This window comes from Leopardus geoffroyi, chromosome A3 (genome assembly GCF_018350155.1).
Source record: "Leopardus geoffroyi isolate Oge1 chromosome A3, O.geoffroyi_Oge1_pat1.0, whole genome shotgun sequence".
NCBI lineage: Eukaryota > Metazoa > Chordata > Mammalia > Carnivora > Felidae > Leopardus > Leopardus geoffroyi.
In genome coordinates, this window is record NC_059336.1 from 91,755,867 (window position 1) to 91,774,519 (window position 18,653).

At 36.2% G+C, this 18,653-nt stretch overlaps 1 protein-coding gene across 8 annotated transcripts in view; it reads right to left on the reverse strand.

The window, feature by feature from the left end:
- Positions 1 to 501: 501 nt before the first annotated feature.
- GCFC2 (GC-rich sequence DNA-binding factor 2) overlaps positions 502 to 18,653 on the reverse strand; it is a 56,960-nt gene continuing 38,808 nt past the window's right edge. For 2 of the 8 annotated variants that reach the window (XM_045446633.1, XM_045446632.1), the window contains 6 exons: positions 17,916 to 18,037; positions 10,943 to 11,019; positions 9,108 to 9,174; positions 6,564 to 6,710; positions 3,578 to 3,702; positions 502 to 2,223 (listed from right to left, as the gene is read on the reverse strand). In XM_045446633.1, the coding sequence (XP_045302589.1) occupies positions 2,106 to 2,223; positions 3,578 to 3,702; positions 6,564 to 6,710; positions 9,108 to 9,174; positions 10,943 to 11,019; positions 17,916 to 18,037 (656 nt within the window). In that variant the 3' untranslated portion in view covers positions 502 to 2,105. Of the gene's footprint in view, positions 2,224 to 3,577; positions 3,703 to 6,563; positions 6,711 to 9,107; positions 9,175 to 10,942; positions 11,020 to 14,948; positions 15,058 to 15,770; positions 15,820 to 17,915; positions 18,296 to 18,653 lie in introns of those variants that run through there. The other 6 variants (XR_006703559.1, XR_006703558.1, XR_006703560.1 and 3 more) reach the window with 6 other exon arrangements.

Below are 18,653 nucleotides of genomic sequence, written 5' to 3' on the forward strand. Positions count from 1 at the left end.
CCAGGGAGAGAATTGAGATGTGAGATGAATTGTTAACAGGAAGAAGAGAAAAAATCTGCACTGGGGATTAAGGAAGTTTCACAAATGTTTTTGATTATCCTCCATTATAATATATGACGGATAAAAATCTTGAGGTTCAAACTCCAAGTATAATGAAGCCTACTATAATGAAATTTAAATTATTGGGAGTTTAAAGCAATTTGTAGTTTTGAAAGCAGTTCTAATATTTCCCATTCTACAAAAAGAAAAATCTCTCTAACCAAGTTAAAAATGTAAACATGTCCAACACAGCTTTAATTAAAAATGCAGGGGCACCTGGGTGGCACAGTTGGTTAAGTGTCCGATTCTTGATCTCAGCTCATGAATTTGAGCCCCATGTTGGGTTCTGTGCTGATGGTGGGGAGCCTTGTGGGATTGTCTCTCTTCTCTGCCCCTCCCCTGCTTGTGTTCTCTTTCTCAAATAAACTTAAAAAATTTAAAAAAATACAAAAGTCAGGGAAATTTCCAAATGTACACTTTATTAAAACTAAAATTTCATATGCAATAAAGATCTGCCTTTTGTGTTAACACACACATGTATGTTTGTGTTAAGTAGAGAAAAAGTCTGAAATGGTAACATTAAAATGAAAACAGCAGTTACCTCTGGGACAGTAATTGGTGCAGGAATGCTAAATGCTTTCTAGAAGAGATCCTATTCTTATATAATTTGTGTAACTAAAAGAGCAAACTGTTCGGACTAGTGAATCACAAATAGAAATAACACATCAATCTGTTAAAATATACACAGCTTCAGGGACACCTGGGTGGCTCAGTCGGTTAAGCATCTCACACTTGATTTTGGCTCAGGTCATGATCTCATGGTTTCATGAGTTCGAGCCCCACGTCGGGCTGTGTATGCTGACCATGCAAAGCCTGCTAGCATTCTATCTCCCTCTCTCTCTGCCCCTCTCCTGCTCATGTTCTGTCTCTCTCAAAATAAATAAATGTTAAAAAAAAAAAAATACACGGCTTCAAAACTAGAGGTGAAAATGTCAAAAACTAGAGGTGAAAATGTCAGAAGCCACATGCTGAAGTCCTTCAGCATGAAGTCCATGCTGAAGATAGTATTTTTTTCCTGATATTCTTTGGGGCAATAATTTACAAAATATATATTCAGGGTCACCCTGGAGTTAATGAACAGATTTAAGAAAAAATTATTAGTAAACTCATTTTGAGAAATTTTCAGTCTCTTTTCAATTACACAAATATTTTATCGGAAAGTTTATTACATGTTCTGAATATTCAAAATACGTGTATCCTAAGCCTATCACCAATGACAAAAACCCTAACAGAAGAGAAATCTAAGTACTTAACAAGTAATGTTAGCACACTAAAAACATCATACATTAAGAGAAAAAATGACAATATGGAAAACAGTAACATAGGATAGACAAAACATTGGTATCTTTAAAACAAAGTTCTTACAAAGCCATTAACATGAGTGGATTTCAAAAAGAATTACAAATGGCCAAAAAAGTACTGACAGCCAAAAGAATAATTAAAATTTTTTACATCTACTGAATTTGTACTGAGTTAAAAAAAAACAAAAACAAAACCTATGGCAGGGCGGGGGGGGGGGGGGGGGGGGTTTGCTGGCTTATTACACTTGTTTTGGCACAATACATTGGTACAGATTTCTGAAGGACAATCTGACAATCAATAGTTATCAAAAGCCTTAAAATACCTTAATCAGTTAACCCTTAGCAAATGATTCATTCCAATTAAGATTTCCATTTTAATTTTTTGTGAATAGAGATGGGATGAAGAGAAGTAACAGATGTTGCTATGGTCAGTTCAGAAGACTTACCAAAGCCAAAGCAGCAAGGTTTCCCCAACTCCTCTCTTACAGTGGAAAAGAAGTCCAAAGAATCAAAGGGAAGTATGTTAACTCTTACTGCTCCTGTGGGCTTACTTCCTGCAAACACCACAGAGGGGCAGCCTTTTGCGATACCAGAAGGTAAAATAAGGCGAAAGAATGGAGGGAGTCCTGCGGGCACCGCCGCCCCAAGCAAATGAGCCATGAGTGATTATATTAAAATCTCACGTTAGTACTTCCCACAGTTTGCTCAAACTTCTTTAATTACTGATTTAAGATGGTCTAGGTGACTTTCTTCTATGAAGGATTCTGCTTGATTCAAAGCTTTTATTTTCACCAGAATAAGAATTATTTCTTTGACTTCATCCCTGGGAAACAAAAAAGGAAAATGAAGTGCATGAGACAGGGAACCATTAATTGTTAATCTGAAAAAAAGTTTCAGCCAGTATCTCATATTCCAGACTTTACCTTTTCCAAATAAGCATTCCACTATAGACTCTTATTAGATGTGTATGCTGGCAAATTTTAATGTGAATGGCTGTAAAAAGTTAAAGCTATCATCAGAAAGCTGAGTTGCGGCATGGGGGCTATCAGCTTGTATGGGCTATTATGGTGGGAGTCTCAGTGGGAATATTTACCCACAGAAATGCAACAAATCTAGGTTTTTTTATTAAAAAGAATTTTTTTTTAAACATTTATTTATTTTTGAGAGACAGAGACTGAGAACGAGCAGGGGAGGAACAGAGAGTGAAGGAGACACAGAATCCAAAGCAGGCTCCAGGCTCTGAGTGGTCAGCACAGAGCCCGACGCGGGGCTCGAACCCGCGAACCGCGAGATCATGACCCGAACCGAAGTCAGTTGCTTAACCGACTGAGCCGCCCAGACGCCCCTTGGTTTTTTATTTTTAAAAATGCTTTAGTTTGATTTTGGAGAAGTGCTTAATCAGAACGCAACTGTACTTAAACCCCTAAACATCTAGTGAGGTGAATGAGACACCCAAAACAGATCTAGCTACTCCTGGGTAAACATCAGGCTGCAGACCTGCACTTAACAATTACTGAGGTTTTAAAATGGCTAGGAAAATGAAAAACACTTTGAAAACCTGCTATAAGAGGTTTTTGATTTATAGTTTCCCAAATCCCCTGTGCAATAGTTTTCTGGAAATGCTTACTTTGGAAGAGATTTACATTTAAAAATACGAACTACTGGGGCGCCTGGGTGGCTCAGTCAGTTAGGTGTCTGACTCTTGATTTTGGCTCAGGTCATGATCCCAGGAACTGTGAGATCGAGCCCCGTGTCAGGCTCTGTGTTGCACTGACAGCGCAGAGGCTGTTTGGGATTCTCTCCTTTTCCTCTTTCTCTGCCCTTCTCTGCTCAAAATAAATATGTAAATGTTAAAAAAGACATGAACTATTATGCGTGAGGTGTGAGTATAAAATAGTGATTCCTAAGATTGCACATGAAAATATCTACTAATTCTACAGTGATAGTCTCTAAGGACTTATTATTTATTGATTTAAAGATTTTGTTTTTAAGTTATTTCTATGTGGGGTTTGAACAACCCCAAGAGCAAGAGTTGCATGCTCCAGCCGAGCCAGCCAGGGGCCCCTCCACAGAGTTTTTCCAGAAATAGAGTGAAAGTACAAATTTTCCTAAAAATTGCTGAGTGTAAAAAAGAAACCTTGAGCTATGCTTATGGAGATACAAATGTGCACAATTACCTGAATTCACTTCTGGATAATTTCTGTGCAGACTGCAACAAGAACTGAATGAAGTTTTCTAGCTGGGGAATAGACGTTCTCATGGCAGAGCTTTGGAACCATTTTGCTGGTAAATATGCTGCTATCTGTTAATCAAAATACACATTTTTTAGTAACAACAGTTATCTAAGGCCTTTTGCTAACATCAATCATCTCATTTAATCCTTATAGTGACATGCAGGTTGTATATTTTCCCATTTTATGGCTTATGGTTGATTATATTTGGAGAAGTTTTCTCGGTCAAGGGTTATACTTTCAAAAAAATCCTGTATTTTAATGCTAAGAGCTTAAAATAGGCTATTCTTTATGACTAATCATTAGTGGTATTTGTGGTACAGAATAAATTTAGTGGTACAGAATAAAAGAATTATGGCTCTGATCTTCTAATTTAATACACTGCTTTAAAAGTTCATGGCAGCATATAGAGTCAATTACATTCAATTTTTCTTTTTTGGGGAAAATACCACTTTACCATTATGCTATAGGTAATGCATGATTGGGGGAAAGTTTGGTAAAAACAGAAAAATGTTTAAGTAAAAAAAGAAAATTTCCTCAGAGCAGAAGAAGACTAGAAGGAAAGAGAGAATGAGAGAAAGGAAAAACCTGAGATCATATACAAAGAAACTCTTTGACAAACAGGTTATGCTATAGTTGGTAATATCAAGATCAGTACTTACAAATGTAAAATTGGGGGGGAATATATACCCTGTACACATTACAAAATGTTAAGTGGAAGTTCTGGAATGTATGCTTTTCAAAACACAGTTGAGGCAAAGATTTAGCCTATTCTTTAATCACCTTTTTCAATTATCCAGAAAAAATGGGGAAACATGGACTGCCGAGGGGTAGAAATATTTAGCTCTTTTCCAAGGTTTAAATACTAGCCCTTACTGGACTGAAATTTAAAGTTATTTGCACACGCTTTTCACTTGTTTGTATCACCAATCTCAATCAGATTTCCACAGAACTCCTTCACTTTTCCATAAATGATCCCAGGACTTAAAGCCACACTGTCTTAGCATGGTTATCTAGCCACAAGCTGTGGAGAGAATGTCCTGTGTCGTCTTCTCTACTTCTGATAGTAGACTCTTCTGGTCAAAAAGGACTAAACTGAACGTGAAATACAGAGCATGGGCATTGAATTCAATTTTGGGGAGATAATGTAGTTTAAAACTATGTGATATAAAAACCATAGCCCAAGAAATCAGAGTGGGGTAGGAATTGCTATCCAATGTTTTATGTTGTTTTAAAGTTTATATTATAAACATTTTTCCATATTCTGAAATTCTTAAAAATGACTTATCTGATGAACAATGTTTTTGGATATCTAAGTTGTTTCCGACTATTATAAGTAATGCTACAATAATATTCTTTGTACTTAAATTCCAGTAGAAACAGCTCTTTACAACAGCAAACCCAAGACTTCACTGTAGTTTCAAGTCAGCCCAGGAATGCCACTTCTTAACCTTCAATCTTAACCTCCAAATTTCTGGAGAGGCACTAATGAGGTTGTCATCATGATTAAAAAGGTGGCCTTCTCCTCCCCAGTATAAGACAAACTCCTGGCCTGAAACAATCCTTTTCTTTTGCTAATAGCTTTTTTGCTCCACCCTCTTTCTTATGAAAATCTTCCATTTTGTACAACTCCTGAGAGATCTCTCTGCTTGCTATGTGGAATGCTGCCCAATTCATTAGATCTCAAATTTACTCCGCTGAATTTTCTGTTTTAACAAATTTTTATGTGCATCTCGGATTTTTAACTTAGGATAAATTCCTTGAGGTAAAATTACTAAGTCAAAGGTAAGAACTTTAAAGGTTTTGTAGTCATCATGCCAGAAGTCTCCAGAGTTCTATCCCCTATTGCAGCAGTGGACTGTTTCTCAGAACCTCTGCACCACACGTTGGAGGTGCCCCTGACATGATGTGACTGTGGTTTCCTCATGCTTTTGACAATACAAGCAATTAGGAAATAACAGAAAAAAAAAAAAAAAAAGAAAAAAAAAGCAAAACAAAACCCAGCCAGCGTAACAGGTAAAATAATATCCTTACTGTATTATTTTGCATTTCTCTGATTATTAGTATTCTTAATCTTTTCTATCTATGTGTTTAGGAATTATTAGAAATCATTTTTATATATTCTTTTTTTGGTGAATTTCCTGTTACATGTCTTTTGGCCATTTTTAATTGGAATACCTGAATTGTTTACTAATTTTAAAGAGCTTTTTAAAAATGTAGATATTAATCCTTGTTATGGTTTACAACTTTTATCAGTTTTTTAGCTCCCTTTCTTTTAAACTTTTCATTGTAGAAAATTTTAAACTTTTCATTGTAGAAAATTTCAAACAGGAGAAGGAATAAGTATGGTAACCCCAATGAACCTATCCTCCAGTTTTAACAATAATCAAATAAATAATCCTGATATTTAATGCTTTTTGATTCACTGAAGTTTTACACATTCATCATCAAATCACTTACCTTTTTTTGCTCATTTCTTCTTTTAAGTTCAAAAGGATTCCCTTACCATCAGCTATATTTATCTTCTTGGTACAATATTTTATAGTTTCATTTTTATACTTTATTTCATCTGAAATTTATATTGGTATTTACTGAGAAGTGAGGATTTAATACTATTTTAGTTGGTTTACCACTATTTACTACTTTTTCTTCTCCCTGCTGGTGATAATTCAAACCAGTATACTAATTCTTACTGAGGTGTTGGTTGCTTTTGGGTTTCTAGACTATTAAATTGATTTGTTATTATGTGATACCACAGTTCTAATTATTCTGTTACAAAATAGATTTTAAACTTTAAAGGAAAAAAGTAATCTCTACACCTAAAATGGGACTTGACCTCATGACCCTGAGATCGAGAGTCACATGTTCTACTGACTGAGCTGGCCAGGTGCCTCACAAAACAGATTTTAAGAATCCATTCCTACATACTTACCTGGCTGCACTTTTTAACAACATCTGGCCCAGGACTGGCAGTAAGAAGAGCTGTCATAAGGTAGCGATTCAGCAGCTTCCCGAGTCCTAGTTCTTGTAACGTGTCATCTGGGAGGAGTCCATTCCAAAGAAGAATATTGCGGAAAAGCTAAAGTACAGTATCAAGTGAGTATGTGTAGCTGTTTCTCTAAAGAAAAACCGTAATAGTTTCCAGCAAACATAAAACACTGGTCAAATTCTTTTAAACTCTCCTTATTAGTACTGGTAGAAGTGTCAGTTTTATTTATTTTTTAAAGTTTATTTATTTTGAGAGAGAGTGAGAGTGAGTGATCATGAACAAGCAAGCAGGGGAGAGGCAGAGAGAGAATCCCAAGCAGACTCCCATGTTGTCAGTGCAGAGCCCAACATGGGGCTCGATCTCAAGAACTGTGTGATGGTGACCTAAGCCAAAATCAAGAGTCAGATGCCTAACTGACTGAGCCACCCAGGCACCCCAGCTGTGTCAATTTTAAAAACAGCAGAAAAGATTTTTTATCAATTGCCTAATTCTTCCCAAACTCTATATATTTGCTCATCCTATCTCAATTTTTAGGACTATCACCTCAAATCCATCTCAAATAAGTTCACTGGAGCCTTCCTTTCCAGATCAAAAATTTTCCTCCTCAATTTACATGCCCAGAGCCTGGGGCCATGGGGAAGACCACAGGACTCAAGGAAGGATTCATAAAAGACTACTGTTAAGCCAGTGGTACTGGGGCACTTGAGTGGTTCAGTCAGCTAAGTGTGTAACTCTTGGTTTTGGCTCAGGTCATGATCTCACACTTGGTGAGTTCAAGCCTTGCATCAGGTTCTTTGGCACTGGGCTCTCTGCTGTTAGCACACAGCCCGCTTTGGATCCTCTGTCTTACCCCTCCCCCACTCACTCTCTCAAACATAAACACTTAAAAAAAGAATGAAAAAGACAACTCCTCAAAAAAACAAAGCCAGTGCTAACTGTTTCCAATGGATGATCCTGATATACCATCAAAGCTGACAATCTTATTGCTCTGATATATAAGATTAATAAGAAATTCTAACAAAATTAACACTGGTTGCCTTTTTTCCTCCAAATCCATCTCTTTCAGTGCATTTTATGGTGTTTTCCATTTTCTTTCCACACTTTGTGCTATATTTACTGCAGTGTCTTTCCACACTTCGTTTCATTGTTGATGCTGCTCCCTCTTCCTGGGAAGTCTTTTCCCTGACTCAACCATGTGATAAATAATGGATTCACCCTATTAAAATCTAGACTTGCTGAGGTCACTTACAACCTTCCAATTGTCAAACCCAGTAAACATTTTCAGTCTTTCTCCCAATTCTCTTCGGTCGCATTTAATACCCTGCCTTCATTCTTAGAAACCCTTTGATTAGTTCTCATGATGCCACCCTCTTGTGACCACTCTAAGCTTCACAATAAATTCTAAGGTTTCTTTTAAGACTTCATTTCTCTGCCTGCCTCTTACGTCAGTGTTTCCCAATGTTCTGAGCCTTCTTCTCGTACTTCACCTCATGAACCTCTCCTCAGAGGCTGTCATTTCTGACCATGGCTCCAAACACTGCCTAGATGTGGCTGACTCCCAAATTCCCAGCTCAGATCTGTCCCCTGCAATTCAGACACCTATATCTGTTCCTGTATTTGTCTCACGGGTATCTTCAATTCACTATATCTGAAACAGACCTTTATCTTTCTCCAAACCTATTCCTACTGTATCCCCTCCAATGCCCTCAAAGAATGTCATTATAAGTTGCCAAAGTCAGAAACTTGGCTGGCACCCGAGTCTTCATATGTAACTAATTAGTCATTAAGTACTTTCAGTGCTTCATCCTAAGTATCTTCTGAACCCAACTTCTTACCATCCCTCCCTATTACCACTAACTTAGCCATGACTTCATCCTTTATCTTATTTTTCTAAATGTTTATTTATTTTGAGAGAGAGAAAGCAAGCACGTGCCTGAGCAGGGGTGGAGCAGAGAGAGAGAGAATCCCAAGCAGGCTCTGTGCTGTCATTGCAGAGCCTGACGTGGGGCTCGAACTCACAAACTGTGAGATCATGATGTGAGCCGAAATCAAAAGTCAGATGCTTAACTGACTGAGCCAACCAGGTGCTTGCCTTCCTTTATCTTTTACGCCAGGATAGGACAATGAGGGATTATGGGTTAAATCTAGCTGACTGCCTGGTTTTGTAGAGCCGATAAACTAAAAATGGTTTTTATATTTTGAAATGATTAAAAAAAAAAGTAAAAGGGTAACGTGAAGATTATGATGTTGAGATTTCAGTGTCCAGAAGTGAAGTTTTACTGAAATACAGCCATGCTCATTTGTTTACAAATTGTTTATAACTGTTTTTGCACTACAAAGGCAGAGCTAAATGGTTCAACAGAGAATGTATAGCATTCAAAGCCTAAAATATTTACTATCTGGTCCTTTACAGAAGTTTGATGATCTCTGCTCTATAGTACTCTGGATTTAAAATTTAAAAAATTTATTTTTGTAGCTTTTGCTTACCTTTACACTCGACCAGAACTGTCTTTCTTGGAACTTTGAATGTGGTGATGTTTTGTTTTCTATAGTGCTAATTTGAAACAGAGAAAGAACAAAATGCAAACTGTTAATCTTCCAGAACCAGAGTTTAAAAAAACTCAGTTTTCTTTAACCAAACTAAGCCTTAACACATTAACAGAATGTACATGGAATGCTCTGATGACATCGAAATTACAAGTACACTTTGATCCAACAACCCTATTTCTGAGAATGCCTTCTATACGTATACAGAATGGTAGGTCTATAAAATTATTCCTAGCATTGTTGCTAATGGTTTATCACTCACATGCCCACCAGGTACAGTACATTATATGAAGGTATATTATGCAGCTTAAAGAATGAAGAAACTACTCTTGTGATGACGTGAAATGACCTCAAAGATGTACTAAGTCAAAAAAAAGTAAGGTACAAGACAATGGTTATAATTGTACTCCTTTCCTATAGAAAAGGGGGGGAAATAAAGACTCCACCAAAACTACTAGAACTGATAAATGCATTCTGTAGTCACAAGATACAAAATTAGAGAAATTTGTTGCATTTCTCTACACTAATAATGAAGTAGCAGAAAGAGAAATTAAGAAAACAGTCCCATTTATAACTGTACCAAAAAGGATAAAATATCTAGGAATAAACTTAACCGAGGAGGTGAAAGACCTATACTCTGCAAATTATAAACTATGGATTAAAGAAAGAAACTGAAGACGACAAAAACACATGGAAAGTTAATTCCATGCTCAGGGACTGGAAGATCCAATACTGTTAAAATGTCTGTATTACCCAAAACAATCTATATAGATTTAATACAATCTCCATCAAAATACCAATGACATTTTTCACAGAACTAGAACAAATAATACTAAAATTTGTATGGAACCACAGAAACTGCACAAAAAGTCAAAGCAACCGTGAGGAAGAAGAACAAAGCTGGAGGTATCACAATTCCAGATTTCAAGATATATTACAAAGCTGTAGTAGATAACAGTATGGTACTGGCACAAAAACAGGTACATAGATCAATGGAACAGAATACAGAGCCAGAATTAAACCCAAGCTCATATGGTCAATTGATGTACAATCAAAAGGGCAAGATACACAAAGTGAAAAAGACAGTCTCTTCAACAAATGCTGCTGGGAAACTGGACAGCAACATGCAAAACAATGAAACTGGACCACTTTCTTACAACACACACAAAAATAAACTTACACCACACATACACAAAAATGGATAAAAGACCTAAATGTGAGACCTAAAACCACAAAAATCCTAGAAGAGAGCATAGGCAATAATTTTTTGACATCGACCTTAGCAACATTTTTCTAGATCCGTCTTCTCAGGCAAGGAAAACTAAAAACCAAAAATACCCTACTTGTTTCATAAAGTAAATCCACAATTCACAGATACTTTCTGGCTTTCTGTGCCAGGCACTGTTCTGAGCACTCTCTTTATCTTCACAAGGTCCTGTAAAGTAGGCATGAATTTACATACAAAGATACTGATGCACACAAAGGCCCAAAGTCAAATATCTAGTAATGCTAACTCTGGGCTCCCAGAATGTGTGGACTTAGCTACTCTGTGATGCCACCTGTCATGTTCTTAACATAAAAAAGCCTATGTCCAGGTGTCAGGCATCATACATGGCATACAAAATGTGACTAATATTTTTTTGAAATCTCAACTTGCATCTTAACAGGTATATTTATATTTGAGAACACTTAATATAGTTCTTTTTGCATTACTTTCTTAAATCTGTATTACATGATTAGCTATTTCATATAATCTAGATATTAACAGCTCTTACCTCTTTGGATATAGAGGAATAAAAACATCATCTTCTATTGCTTTCTTCACTCTCAAAACAATGGATTTAAGTAAGTCCTATTATATAAAAATTTAAAAGCATCAGTGATAGTCATAGGTCTATTTACCAAAAGAAGTAATTTTAACAGTATAGTACAAATATCAATTAGGTACAAGAGAACTTTATTCACCATGTTGGTGCATTTTCATTGCTATATAGTATATTCTGTTGCATGAATACTAATAATGGGACATTTAGGTGGTTGTGAGTTTGGGGGCTATTATACACAATACTGCATAAAAGTTCTTGTACATGTCTTTTAACATACATAGGTATAAATTTCTAATGGAATTTAGTTTATTCCATTAGATGTTAATGTCTCTACATTCAACTTTGTACGCAATGCCAAAATGTTTTCTGAAGCAGTGATATTCCATTTACATTTCCACCAGCTACGTACAAGAAATCCTGCCTCCCTACATCTTTACTAATAGGTGGTATCCTTTTGTTTTTTAATGTTTGCAATTCCTGGGAAATGCAGTCATACTTTATTAAATATTTTTTTTTACTTTGAGAGAGAAAGAGAGAGGTTGGGGGGAAAGGGTCAAGAGGGGGGAGAGAGAATCCCAACCAAGGTCCATACTCAGCCTGGACCCAGTATGGGGCTCATTCCACAACCTGGGGATCACAACGTGAATTGAAATCAAGAGTCAGTCCCTCAACTGACTGAGCCACTCAGGTGCCCCTGTTATGGTTTAATTTTTATTTTCCTTTTGAGTAATGTCATGATGAGTGTCCACTCATTCTTATTTGGCATTTGGACATGCCATTTTGCTAAGTACCTGATTAAAAGCTACTTGTCTATTCTTTTTTTAAAATTAGATTCTTTCTTACTGATTTGTAGAAGCCTTTTATATATTCTAGCTATGGGTCCTCTGTTGGTTTATCAATGCACTTTGATGTAGTAAATTCACTTTGGCACATGCATTTTATTGTTTGTGTATCAAAAATTGGGAACCAAAATATTCAATCATAGAGACTTTTTAGTCATCATGATATATCCATCCATTGCAAGAAAATATTAAAGTTTATAAAGACTACTGTAGTAACATACAAAATTAAACATTTAATGAGATAAGGGAAAGAAGTAGGATACAAATGTACACAGTCACTAAGATTATAATTTTGAAGTAAAAGGCTGGATGAAAACATCCTACAATGGTGTCTAGTCCTTGTACTAGAATGAAAATATAAAGGGAGTTTGAATTTTTCTTCATGTGTTACCAAAATTTCTATATTACCCTTCTTCTTAAAAAGAAATCCATATTTGAAAAATAAAAATTCCACACAACAGGCTATTTTTCAAGTCAGTGACAATGTGTGTTAGTACAAATTAAGCTGTCAAAAAACTCTATATTGGGGCGCCTGGGTGGCGCAGTCGGTTAAGCGTCCGACTTCAGCCAGGTCACGATCTCGCGGTCCGTGAGTTCGGCCCCGCGTCGGGCTCTGGGCTGATGGCTCAGAGCCTGGAGCCTGTTTCCGATTCTGTGTCTCCCTCTCTCTCTGCCCCTCCCCCGTTCATGCTCTGTCTCTCTCTGTCCCAAAAATAAATAAACGTTGGAAAAAAAAAACAAAAAAAAAAACAAACAAACTCTATACTGACCAAATTACTCATAAATGTAGAATTCAACCAAATATATTTTTTTCACAAAAAGTATTTCTAACTGAAGTCCTGTTTCTTTTTCCAGATATCTATGACATATTCCTCCATGGCTACATATCAATGTTTAATTAATATTAAAAACAAAAATTCAATTTTTTATACTCCAGTTCTTAAACATTCTGATATTTTAAAAGAATAAAGATAATTTTTCTAGGCAGTCTCCATGGAGTAGTATTTGAACTTATACATATATAAATTACTGAGTTAGTGTTTGTACTAGAAAAGCTATGCTCTTTTTTTTTTTTTTCCATTTAATTTAAATGTTTTTGAATGCTGGCCTGGACAAACAGTTTTTTTCTTTTTTAAGTAGGCTCTATCCGGGCTTGAAACTCACAACTCTGAGATCAAGACTTGAGCTGAGATTGAGAGTTGGATGCTTAACTGACTGAGCCACCCACGCACCCCTCCGTATTGTTTGAACTTTTGTTTCTTAAAAATAGTTCTCTCAATGCTATAAAGGACATTATTGAGTCAAACAATGGAAGTGGAACAGGGATGGTAGATTAAATATAGTCAAGTTTACTGAAAATGATTAAGTGTCCCATGGTTATGTAACAGACTATCTTCATTCTTAGCAATTAGGCAATTTACTCTCAAATTTGTTCAGGAGAAACAAATCATCATGTGTATATATGCAATGGGACAGCAAATAGTAAAGCAAATGGGGCAAAATATTAATGATAAGTGAATCTGGGTAAAGGGCCCATGAGCATGCTATTTTTACTCATGAGAATTTTCTCTAAGTTTGACATTTTTTCTAAAAAGACTGTTTAAAACAAATTAGTATATTTTAAAATTCTGAGCTTATTAACTTTCAGTATTCAAAATACATTATTTTGTGGGGAAAAAAAAGTTCTCCAAACAGTAACCACACAACCACACACACACACCTCTATATATGCTTTAAACTAGCTTTGAAAAGACTCAGAAGCTTTAGCTAGCTGGTTTTTACACTGCTCTTTATATTCACAGATAATCCTGGGTGGCTTGGGCAGATGTTGAGGCCCTCAAGGGAGAGCGTGGGCAGGCACTCACTACAGCACGAGCAGCTGTGCTTTTGTGTGTTTGTGTATAGGGGTATGTAAGAACTAATTTGATAAAAGGTCTGTTGATGAAAAAAAATTTTGAAAATTAGCAATCTAAATACATAACCGATATTATTTTCACATTTGCACTAACTAGTCAAGTAACCTATGCCTAAAAACATTTAATGATAGGTAATCACTATCTCGTGAGGCCACCCATATCTCTGGGCAGCTATTAACTATTAGATTTCAGTTAACAATGAGAAACAAACTTCTCTCCTGTTCTTCCACTCGCTGGTCCTAATTTACTTCTTAGGATTATACAAACAAATCTAATTTCCCTTCCACATGACAATTCTTTAGATTCTAAGACTAATACCTCACTTTTCTACATTTTCTCTTTCCCATACCATCTTAGATACTCTCCATTTAATATACTTATACCCAGAATTAAATGCAACACACCCAGGAAAATCTTATCCATGAGTACAGCACATATAACATTTTTACTCAAAACAGCACACACCCAGTAAAAAGAATTCCCCTTAGTCTTTCTGTTACTCAAGTGACACTGCTGACTCATATTGGGTTTACTGTTGATTATAGATCTCTCTCTGGTTTACCTATATTATTTCAAAGCTATTTCTTTCCTTTTATTTATGCAGCTGAATTTTTGAATGCAAGGGTAGTACATAATGTATATTCCTTTCACATCGCATATTTTGAGAGTCCATTTTCTCAGTATTTGAAATCTTTTTGGATACTATTCTACTATCCAGAAGTCTGTGATAGAATTCCTAGCTTTGTGCCATTGACAAACTTTATTACCATGCACTTTACATCTTCATCTAGTTCAAAAAAAAAATATTGAACAGGGCAAATACTGAGAAGATATCTCATACTAAAAGACTACCTCCATAGGTAGCCACATCCCTCTTGGTCAGTATTCTTTAGGTATATGCTACCAGTTTCTTGTATCTCACCATACCACTGTTAAGCTTATCATTCTCCATTTGATCCATAGGAACGATCATAGCATACTTAAATATATTACCTGCTCTAACTGCACAGTACCTTATTTATCATGAAAGTAACTGAGACAGTATGAGAGAATTTGAGTTTATAAGCAATCACCTGTATTTAGGCACTCTATCAATGACAGATTACAGTAATCACTACTTTTTTTTTTAAAAAAAGTCTTCATAATCCACCTCTGTAATCTATTTTAGAACTTAACAAGAATCAAAACTATTCTCACCAGGGATTAGCTTACAGAATCATCTGGTTCTTACTTCGAAAACAGGAACTATGCTGTATGATTCCACTCTTCTGGAACCTTTTTCATGTCTTCAATTTCTTACACATCACTGAAAAAAATACAGTGATCTCACTGGCAAGGCCAACTGTGTTAGTAGCCAGAAACATTATGTAGTTCAGTGATTCTTAACTAGGAGTGACTGTGCCATGCCCAGGGAATATCTTACGATGTCTGGAGATATTTTTGGTTGTCAAGACTGGGGAGCACTACTGTCATCTAGTGGGTAGAGGCCAGGAAAGCTGCTAGCATGCTACAATGCACAGGACAACTTCCCACAACAAATAATTATCTGCTCCAAGTGCCAAGGCTGCTGAAACTGAAAAATCCTGATATAGTCAAGTGTCTTACTAATCACACAAAGAACCCATTTTCAATATTCATAGTAGGAGGGCTTCCAGAATAAAAAATTACTGGTCTAAAAACTTCATGAGTCTATCTGTAACACTTTTGAAAGATTTTAGTTATTATAAGTTGCCAAGTATCAGACCTATTGCTTAATACCCAAGTAACCTTTTACAAGTGACATGGCCCTCTGGGCCCCACCTTCTTCCATCTGTAAAATGCAGTTAAAGTCAACACATTTTACAAGGTTGTGAACATCAAGTGAGATAATGTGAAAGTGTTTAATAAATGGTAAAGCACTGGGGTTACCTGGTGGCTCAGTCGGTTAGTGTCTGACTTTAGCTCAGGTTGTGATCTCACAGTTTGTCAGTTCGAGCCCCACATAGGGCTCCCTGGTGTCAGCACAGAGTTCGCTTCGGATCCTCTGTTCGCCCCTGCTCTCTGTCCCTGCCCTGCTTGTGCTCTCTCACTCAAAAATAAATAAACATTAAAAAAAAATGGTAAAGCACTATTTATATTTAGGTTATAATTACATAGTCTCATATAAGGAGCAAACACAGGATTCCGTATCTACTTCCTTATAGATCTTCTCTACTAATCATGGTTCCATGCTCTGTAACAACACAGAATAAATCTATTCCTTCTTCAAATACAGAATCTTCACGCATATCTTCTTCTAAGTTAAATATCTCTACTTTCTGCAATGATTTTCATATGTTATCTGTCTTTATCCTTTTGGAGAAAGGTGAAAAATGCCCTCTTTCCCATCAGTTGCTATGTTTAAATCCTTTACTTTCCATTAGGTCCTAGTTCAAATGCACCTTGAACATAAAGTCTTCCACTGTGAAACATAACTTCTTTCTCCTGTTTCTCTTTTGAAGTTTCATAGCATTTTATCCGGGCTGCTCAGGGAAGGCCACGTGGTCAGTGACATGGGCTTAGGCTTTAAAATAAGATTAATTAAGGTTCAAATCCTGGCTCCTGACTCAGGATATTACTATGAACAAATTTCTGACATTCAGGTTCTTCATCTGTAAAATGAAGCTATCATCCAATTTTTAATAGAGCTGCTAGAACCAAGTGAGATGTCACAGGTATAAGACCTAACAGAGTGCCAAGTACACAGTGGGAATTAAATAAGTGTTCCTTGTCCTCCTCCACCTCTCACTTCCTATTTAATTTATTTTTAAAGTTCATTTATTTTGAGGGAGAGAGAGAGAGAAAGCAGATGGGAAGGGGAGAGAGAGAGGGAGAGAGAGAATCCCCAGCAGGCTCCACACTGTCAGAGTAGAGCCCAATGTGGGACTTGAACTCACAAACCATGAGATCATGACCTGAGCTAAAATCAAGAGTTGGTTGCTTAACCAGGAGCCATCCAGACGCTCCTCATTTCCTATTTTAAGTAACAATTTATATAAATCTTATTTCCTTTAAGATTACATGCTTCTTGAAGGCAGAATCATGCCAATTTCCCTCTTCTCCCTCCTACTTCTTACAGCTTCCCTCCTTCATAATAATTCCAAGTGCTAAAATTTAATGGTGTTCAGAATATGAATGTGACATGTCTCCTTGCTTCTCAACCACCTTGGTTATTCTACTCCAGATACTCTCTAGATAGTCAATCTCTCTCAATTTCTTTAAAGTTCAACATATAATTGGTTTACTGAATTAACTGCATGAATATATGACATTCTCATCAACAGAATGATTAAAAAACAGAGTACCACAATAAAAGTATAAGATTTACTGGACTCTCATCAAGGCCTCTATAAGGTCCCTCCTTATATGTTAAGTAAAACTCAATTCTAAATCATGGTAAGATAAAAACCTATACTCTGAACTTTTTTTAAGGATTTTTTTAAAAAATTTTAAGTACAACTACACCCCAATGTGGGGCTCAAATTCACAATCCTAAGATCAACAAGACTCACATGCTCTACCAACTGGAGCCTACCAGGTGCCCCATATCCTATTGAACTTTGAATCTTAAAGGGATTACTGTTCTTAACTTTGGCAGACTACAAATATACAGTTAATATCATGAGTGTTAACCCAATTTTAAAATAACCATTAAAGCAAAGCCAAAATACTCCTAGACTTTTGCCAAAAGAACAAAGGTAAAGAATTATTTTCTTTTAGAAGGAACAAATTTGCACTAATTCATTTATGCCTGCTCATCTCTGCAGTGCCAATGTATATTCACAAACCTAAAAGATGGCTGGCTGGACCATGAGAACAAAAATCAGACCACTGAACAGAGGAATAAACTAATAAGAATAAAAGCAATAATATGGGTCTTATTACATGTATGTGTATTTTATAATTAATAACGATTGCCATCCCTGTTAAAGTGTTCATAAATATCAAGGTATAGTCTTTCATCTAATTATTACAAAGAGCAAGAAATGGTCAATCCTAGTTTTTATAAATCAAAAGTAAATCTATCTTTCACCAAACTGCGTTCTGGTAATTATTTCTTCTGCATCTTCTGTAAACAAACATTTATAACAAAATTACATTAAGTTATAAATAAATCAAGAAGTTTGTAACTCTAGAAATTATTACCTGTTTGCCTTTACTAACTTCATTTCCACAAGTGGAAAGTTCTTCAAGAATCACTGTGCAGTGTGTTATTAAACTTGTTGTCTGTGAGGTCGACAAGGGATCCCAAATGAATTCTACAAAGTCTGAAACAAAAGTTTCAGTAGTGTACAATTTATTTCCTAGATTGCTTTGCCTGTCACGTGTAAATAACTCAGGTCTTCAGAAAAGACTTCCCTCCTTCGTATTAAAATCCATGCCATTCATTACCATTATGTATTTGCATACATCTTCAATTTCCTTGTCCTTTTTGGGCTCTGCTGAACTTGTCTCACTCAATCACAGCCCTAGTTAAATCCACTGGTCATTGAGTCTGTGGCTCCAACTATGTGGCTAAAACATGGCTAGAAAAAAATACACTTTAAATTTATCACTGTGAAACTCCAGTGAACTCTTCAAGCTGTCTAGTAATCATTGTTTCCCTGGCCCATTCCCCCTCCCTCCCATGCAGATGATTATTTCCTGTGCTTTCCTTCCTCTTCACTCTGTTAATGGACTTGACTCTTCTAGATGACTATTTACTTTTTTTCTTCTCTTCCCTTGCTCTCATCTTTAGCTGATTACTTCCTCAACGATGAGAAAATAGATCAGAAGAGATGCTCTACAAAGGACTACCACAGAATCTACACACCTACCTGCATCTATACCCACATATTCTTGTCTTCCATTCTCATGGATAAAGCACCACACTCCTCGCTAAGG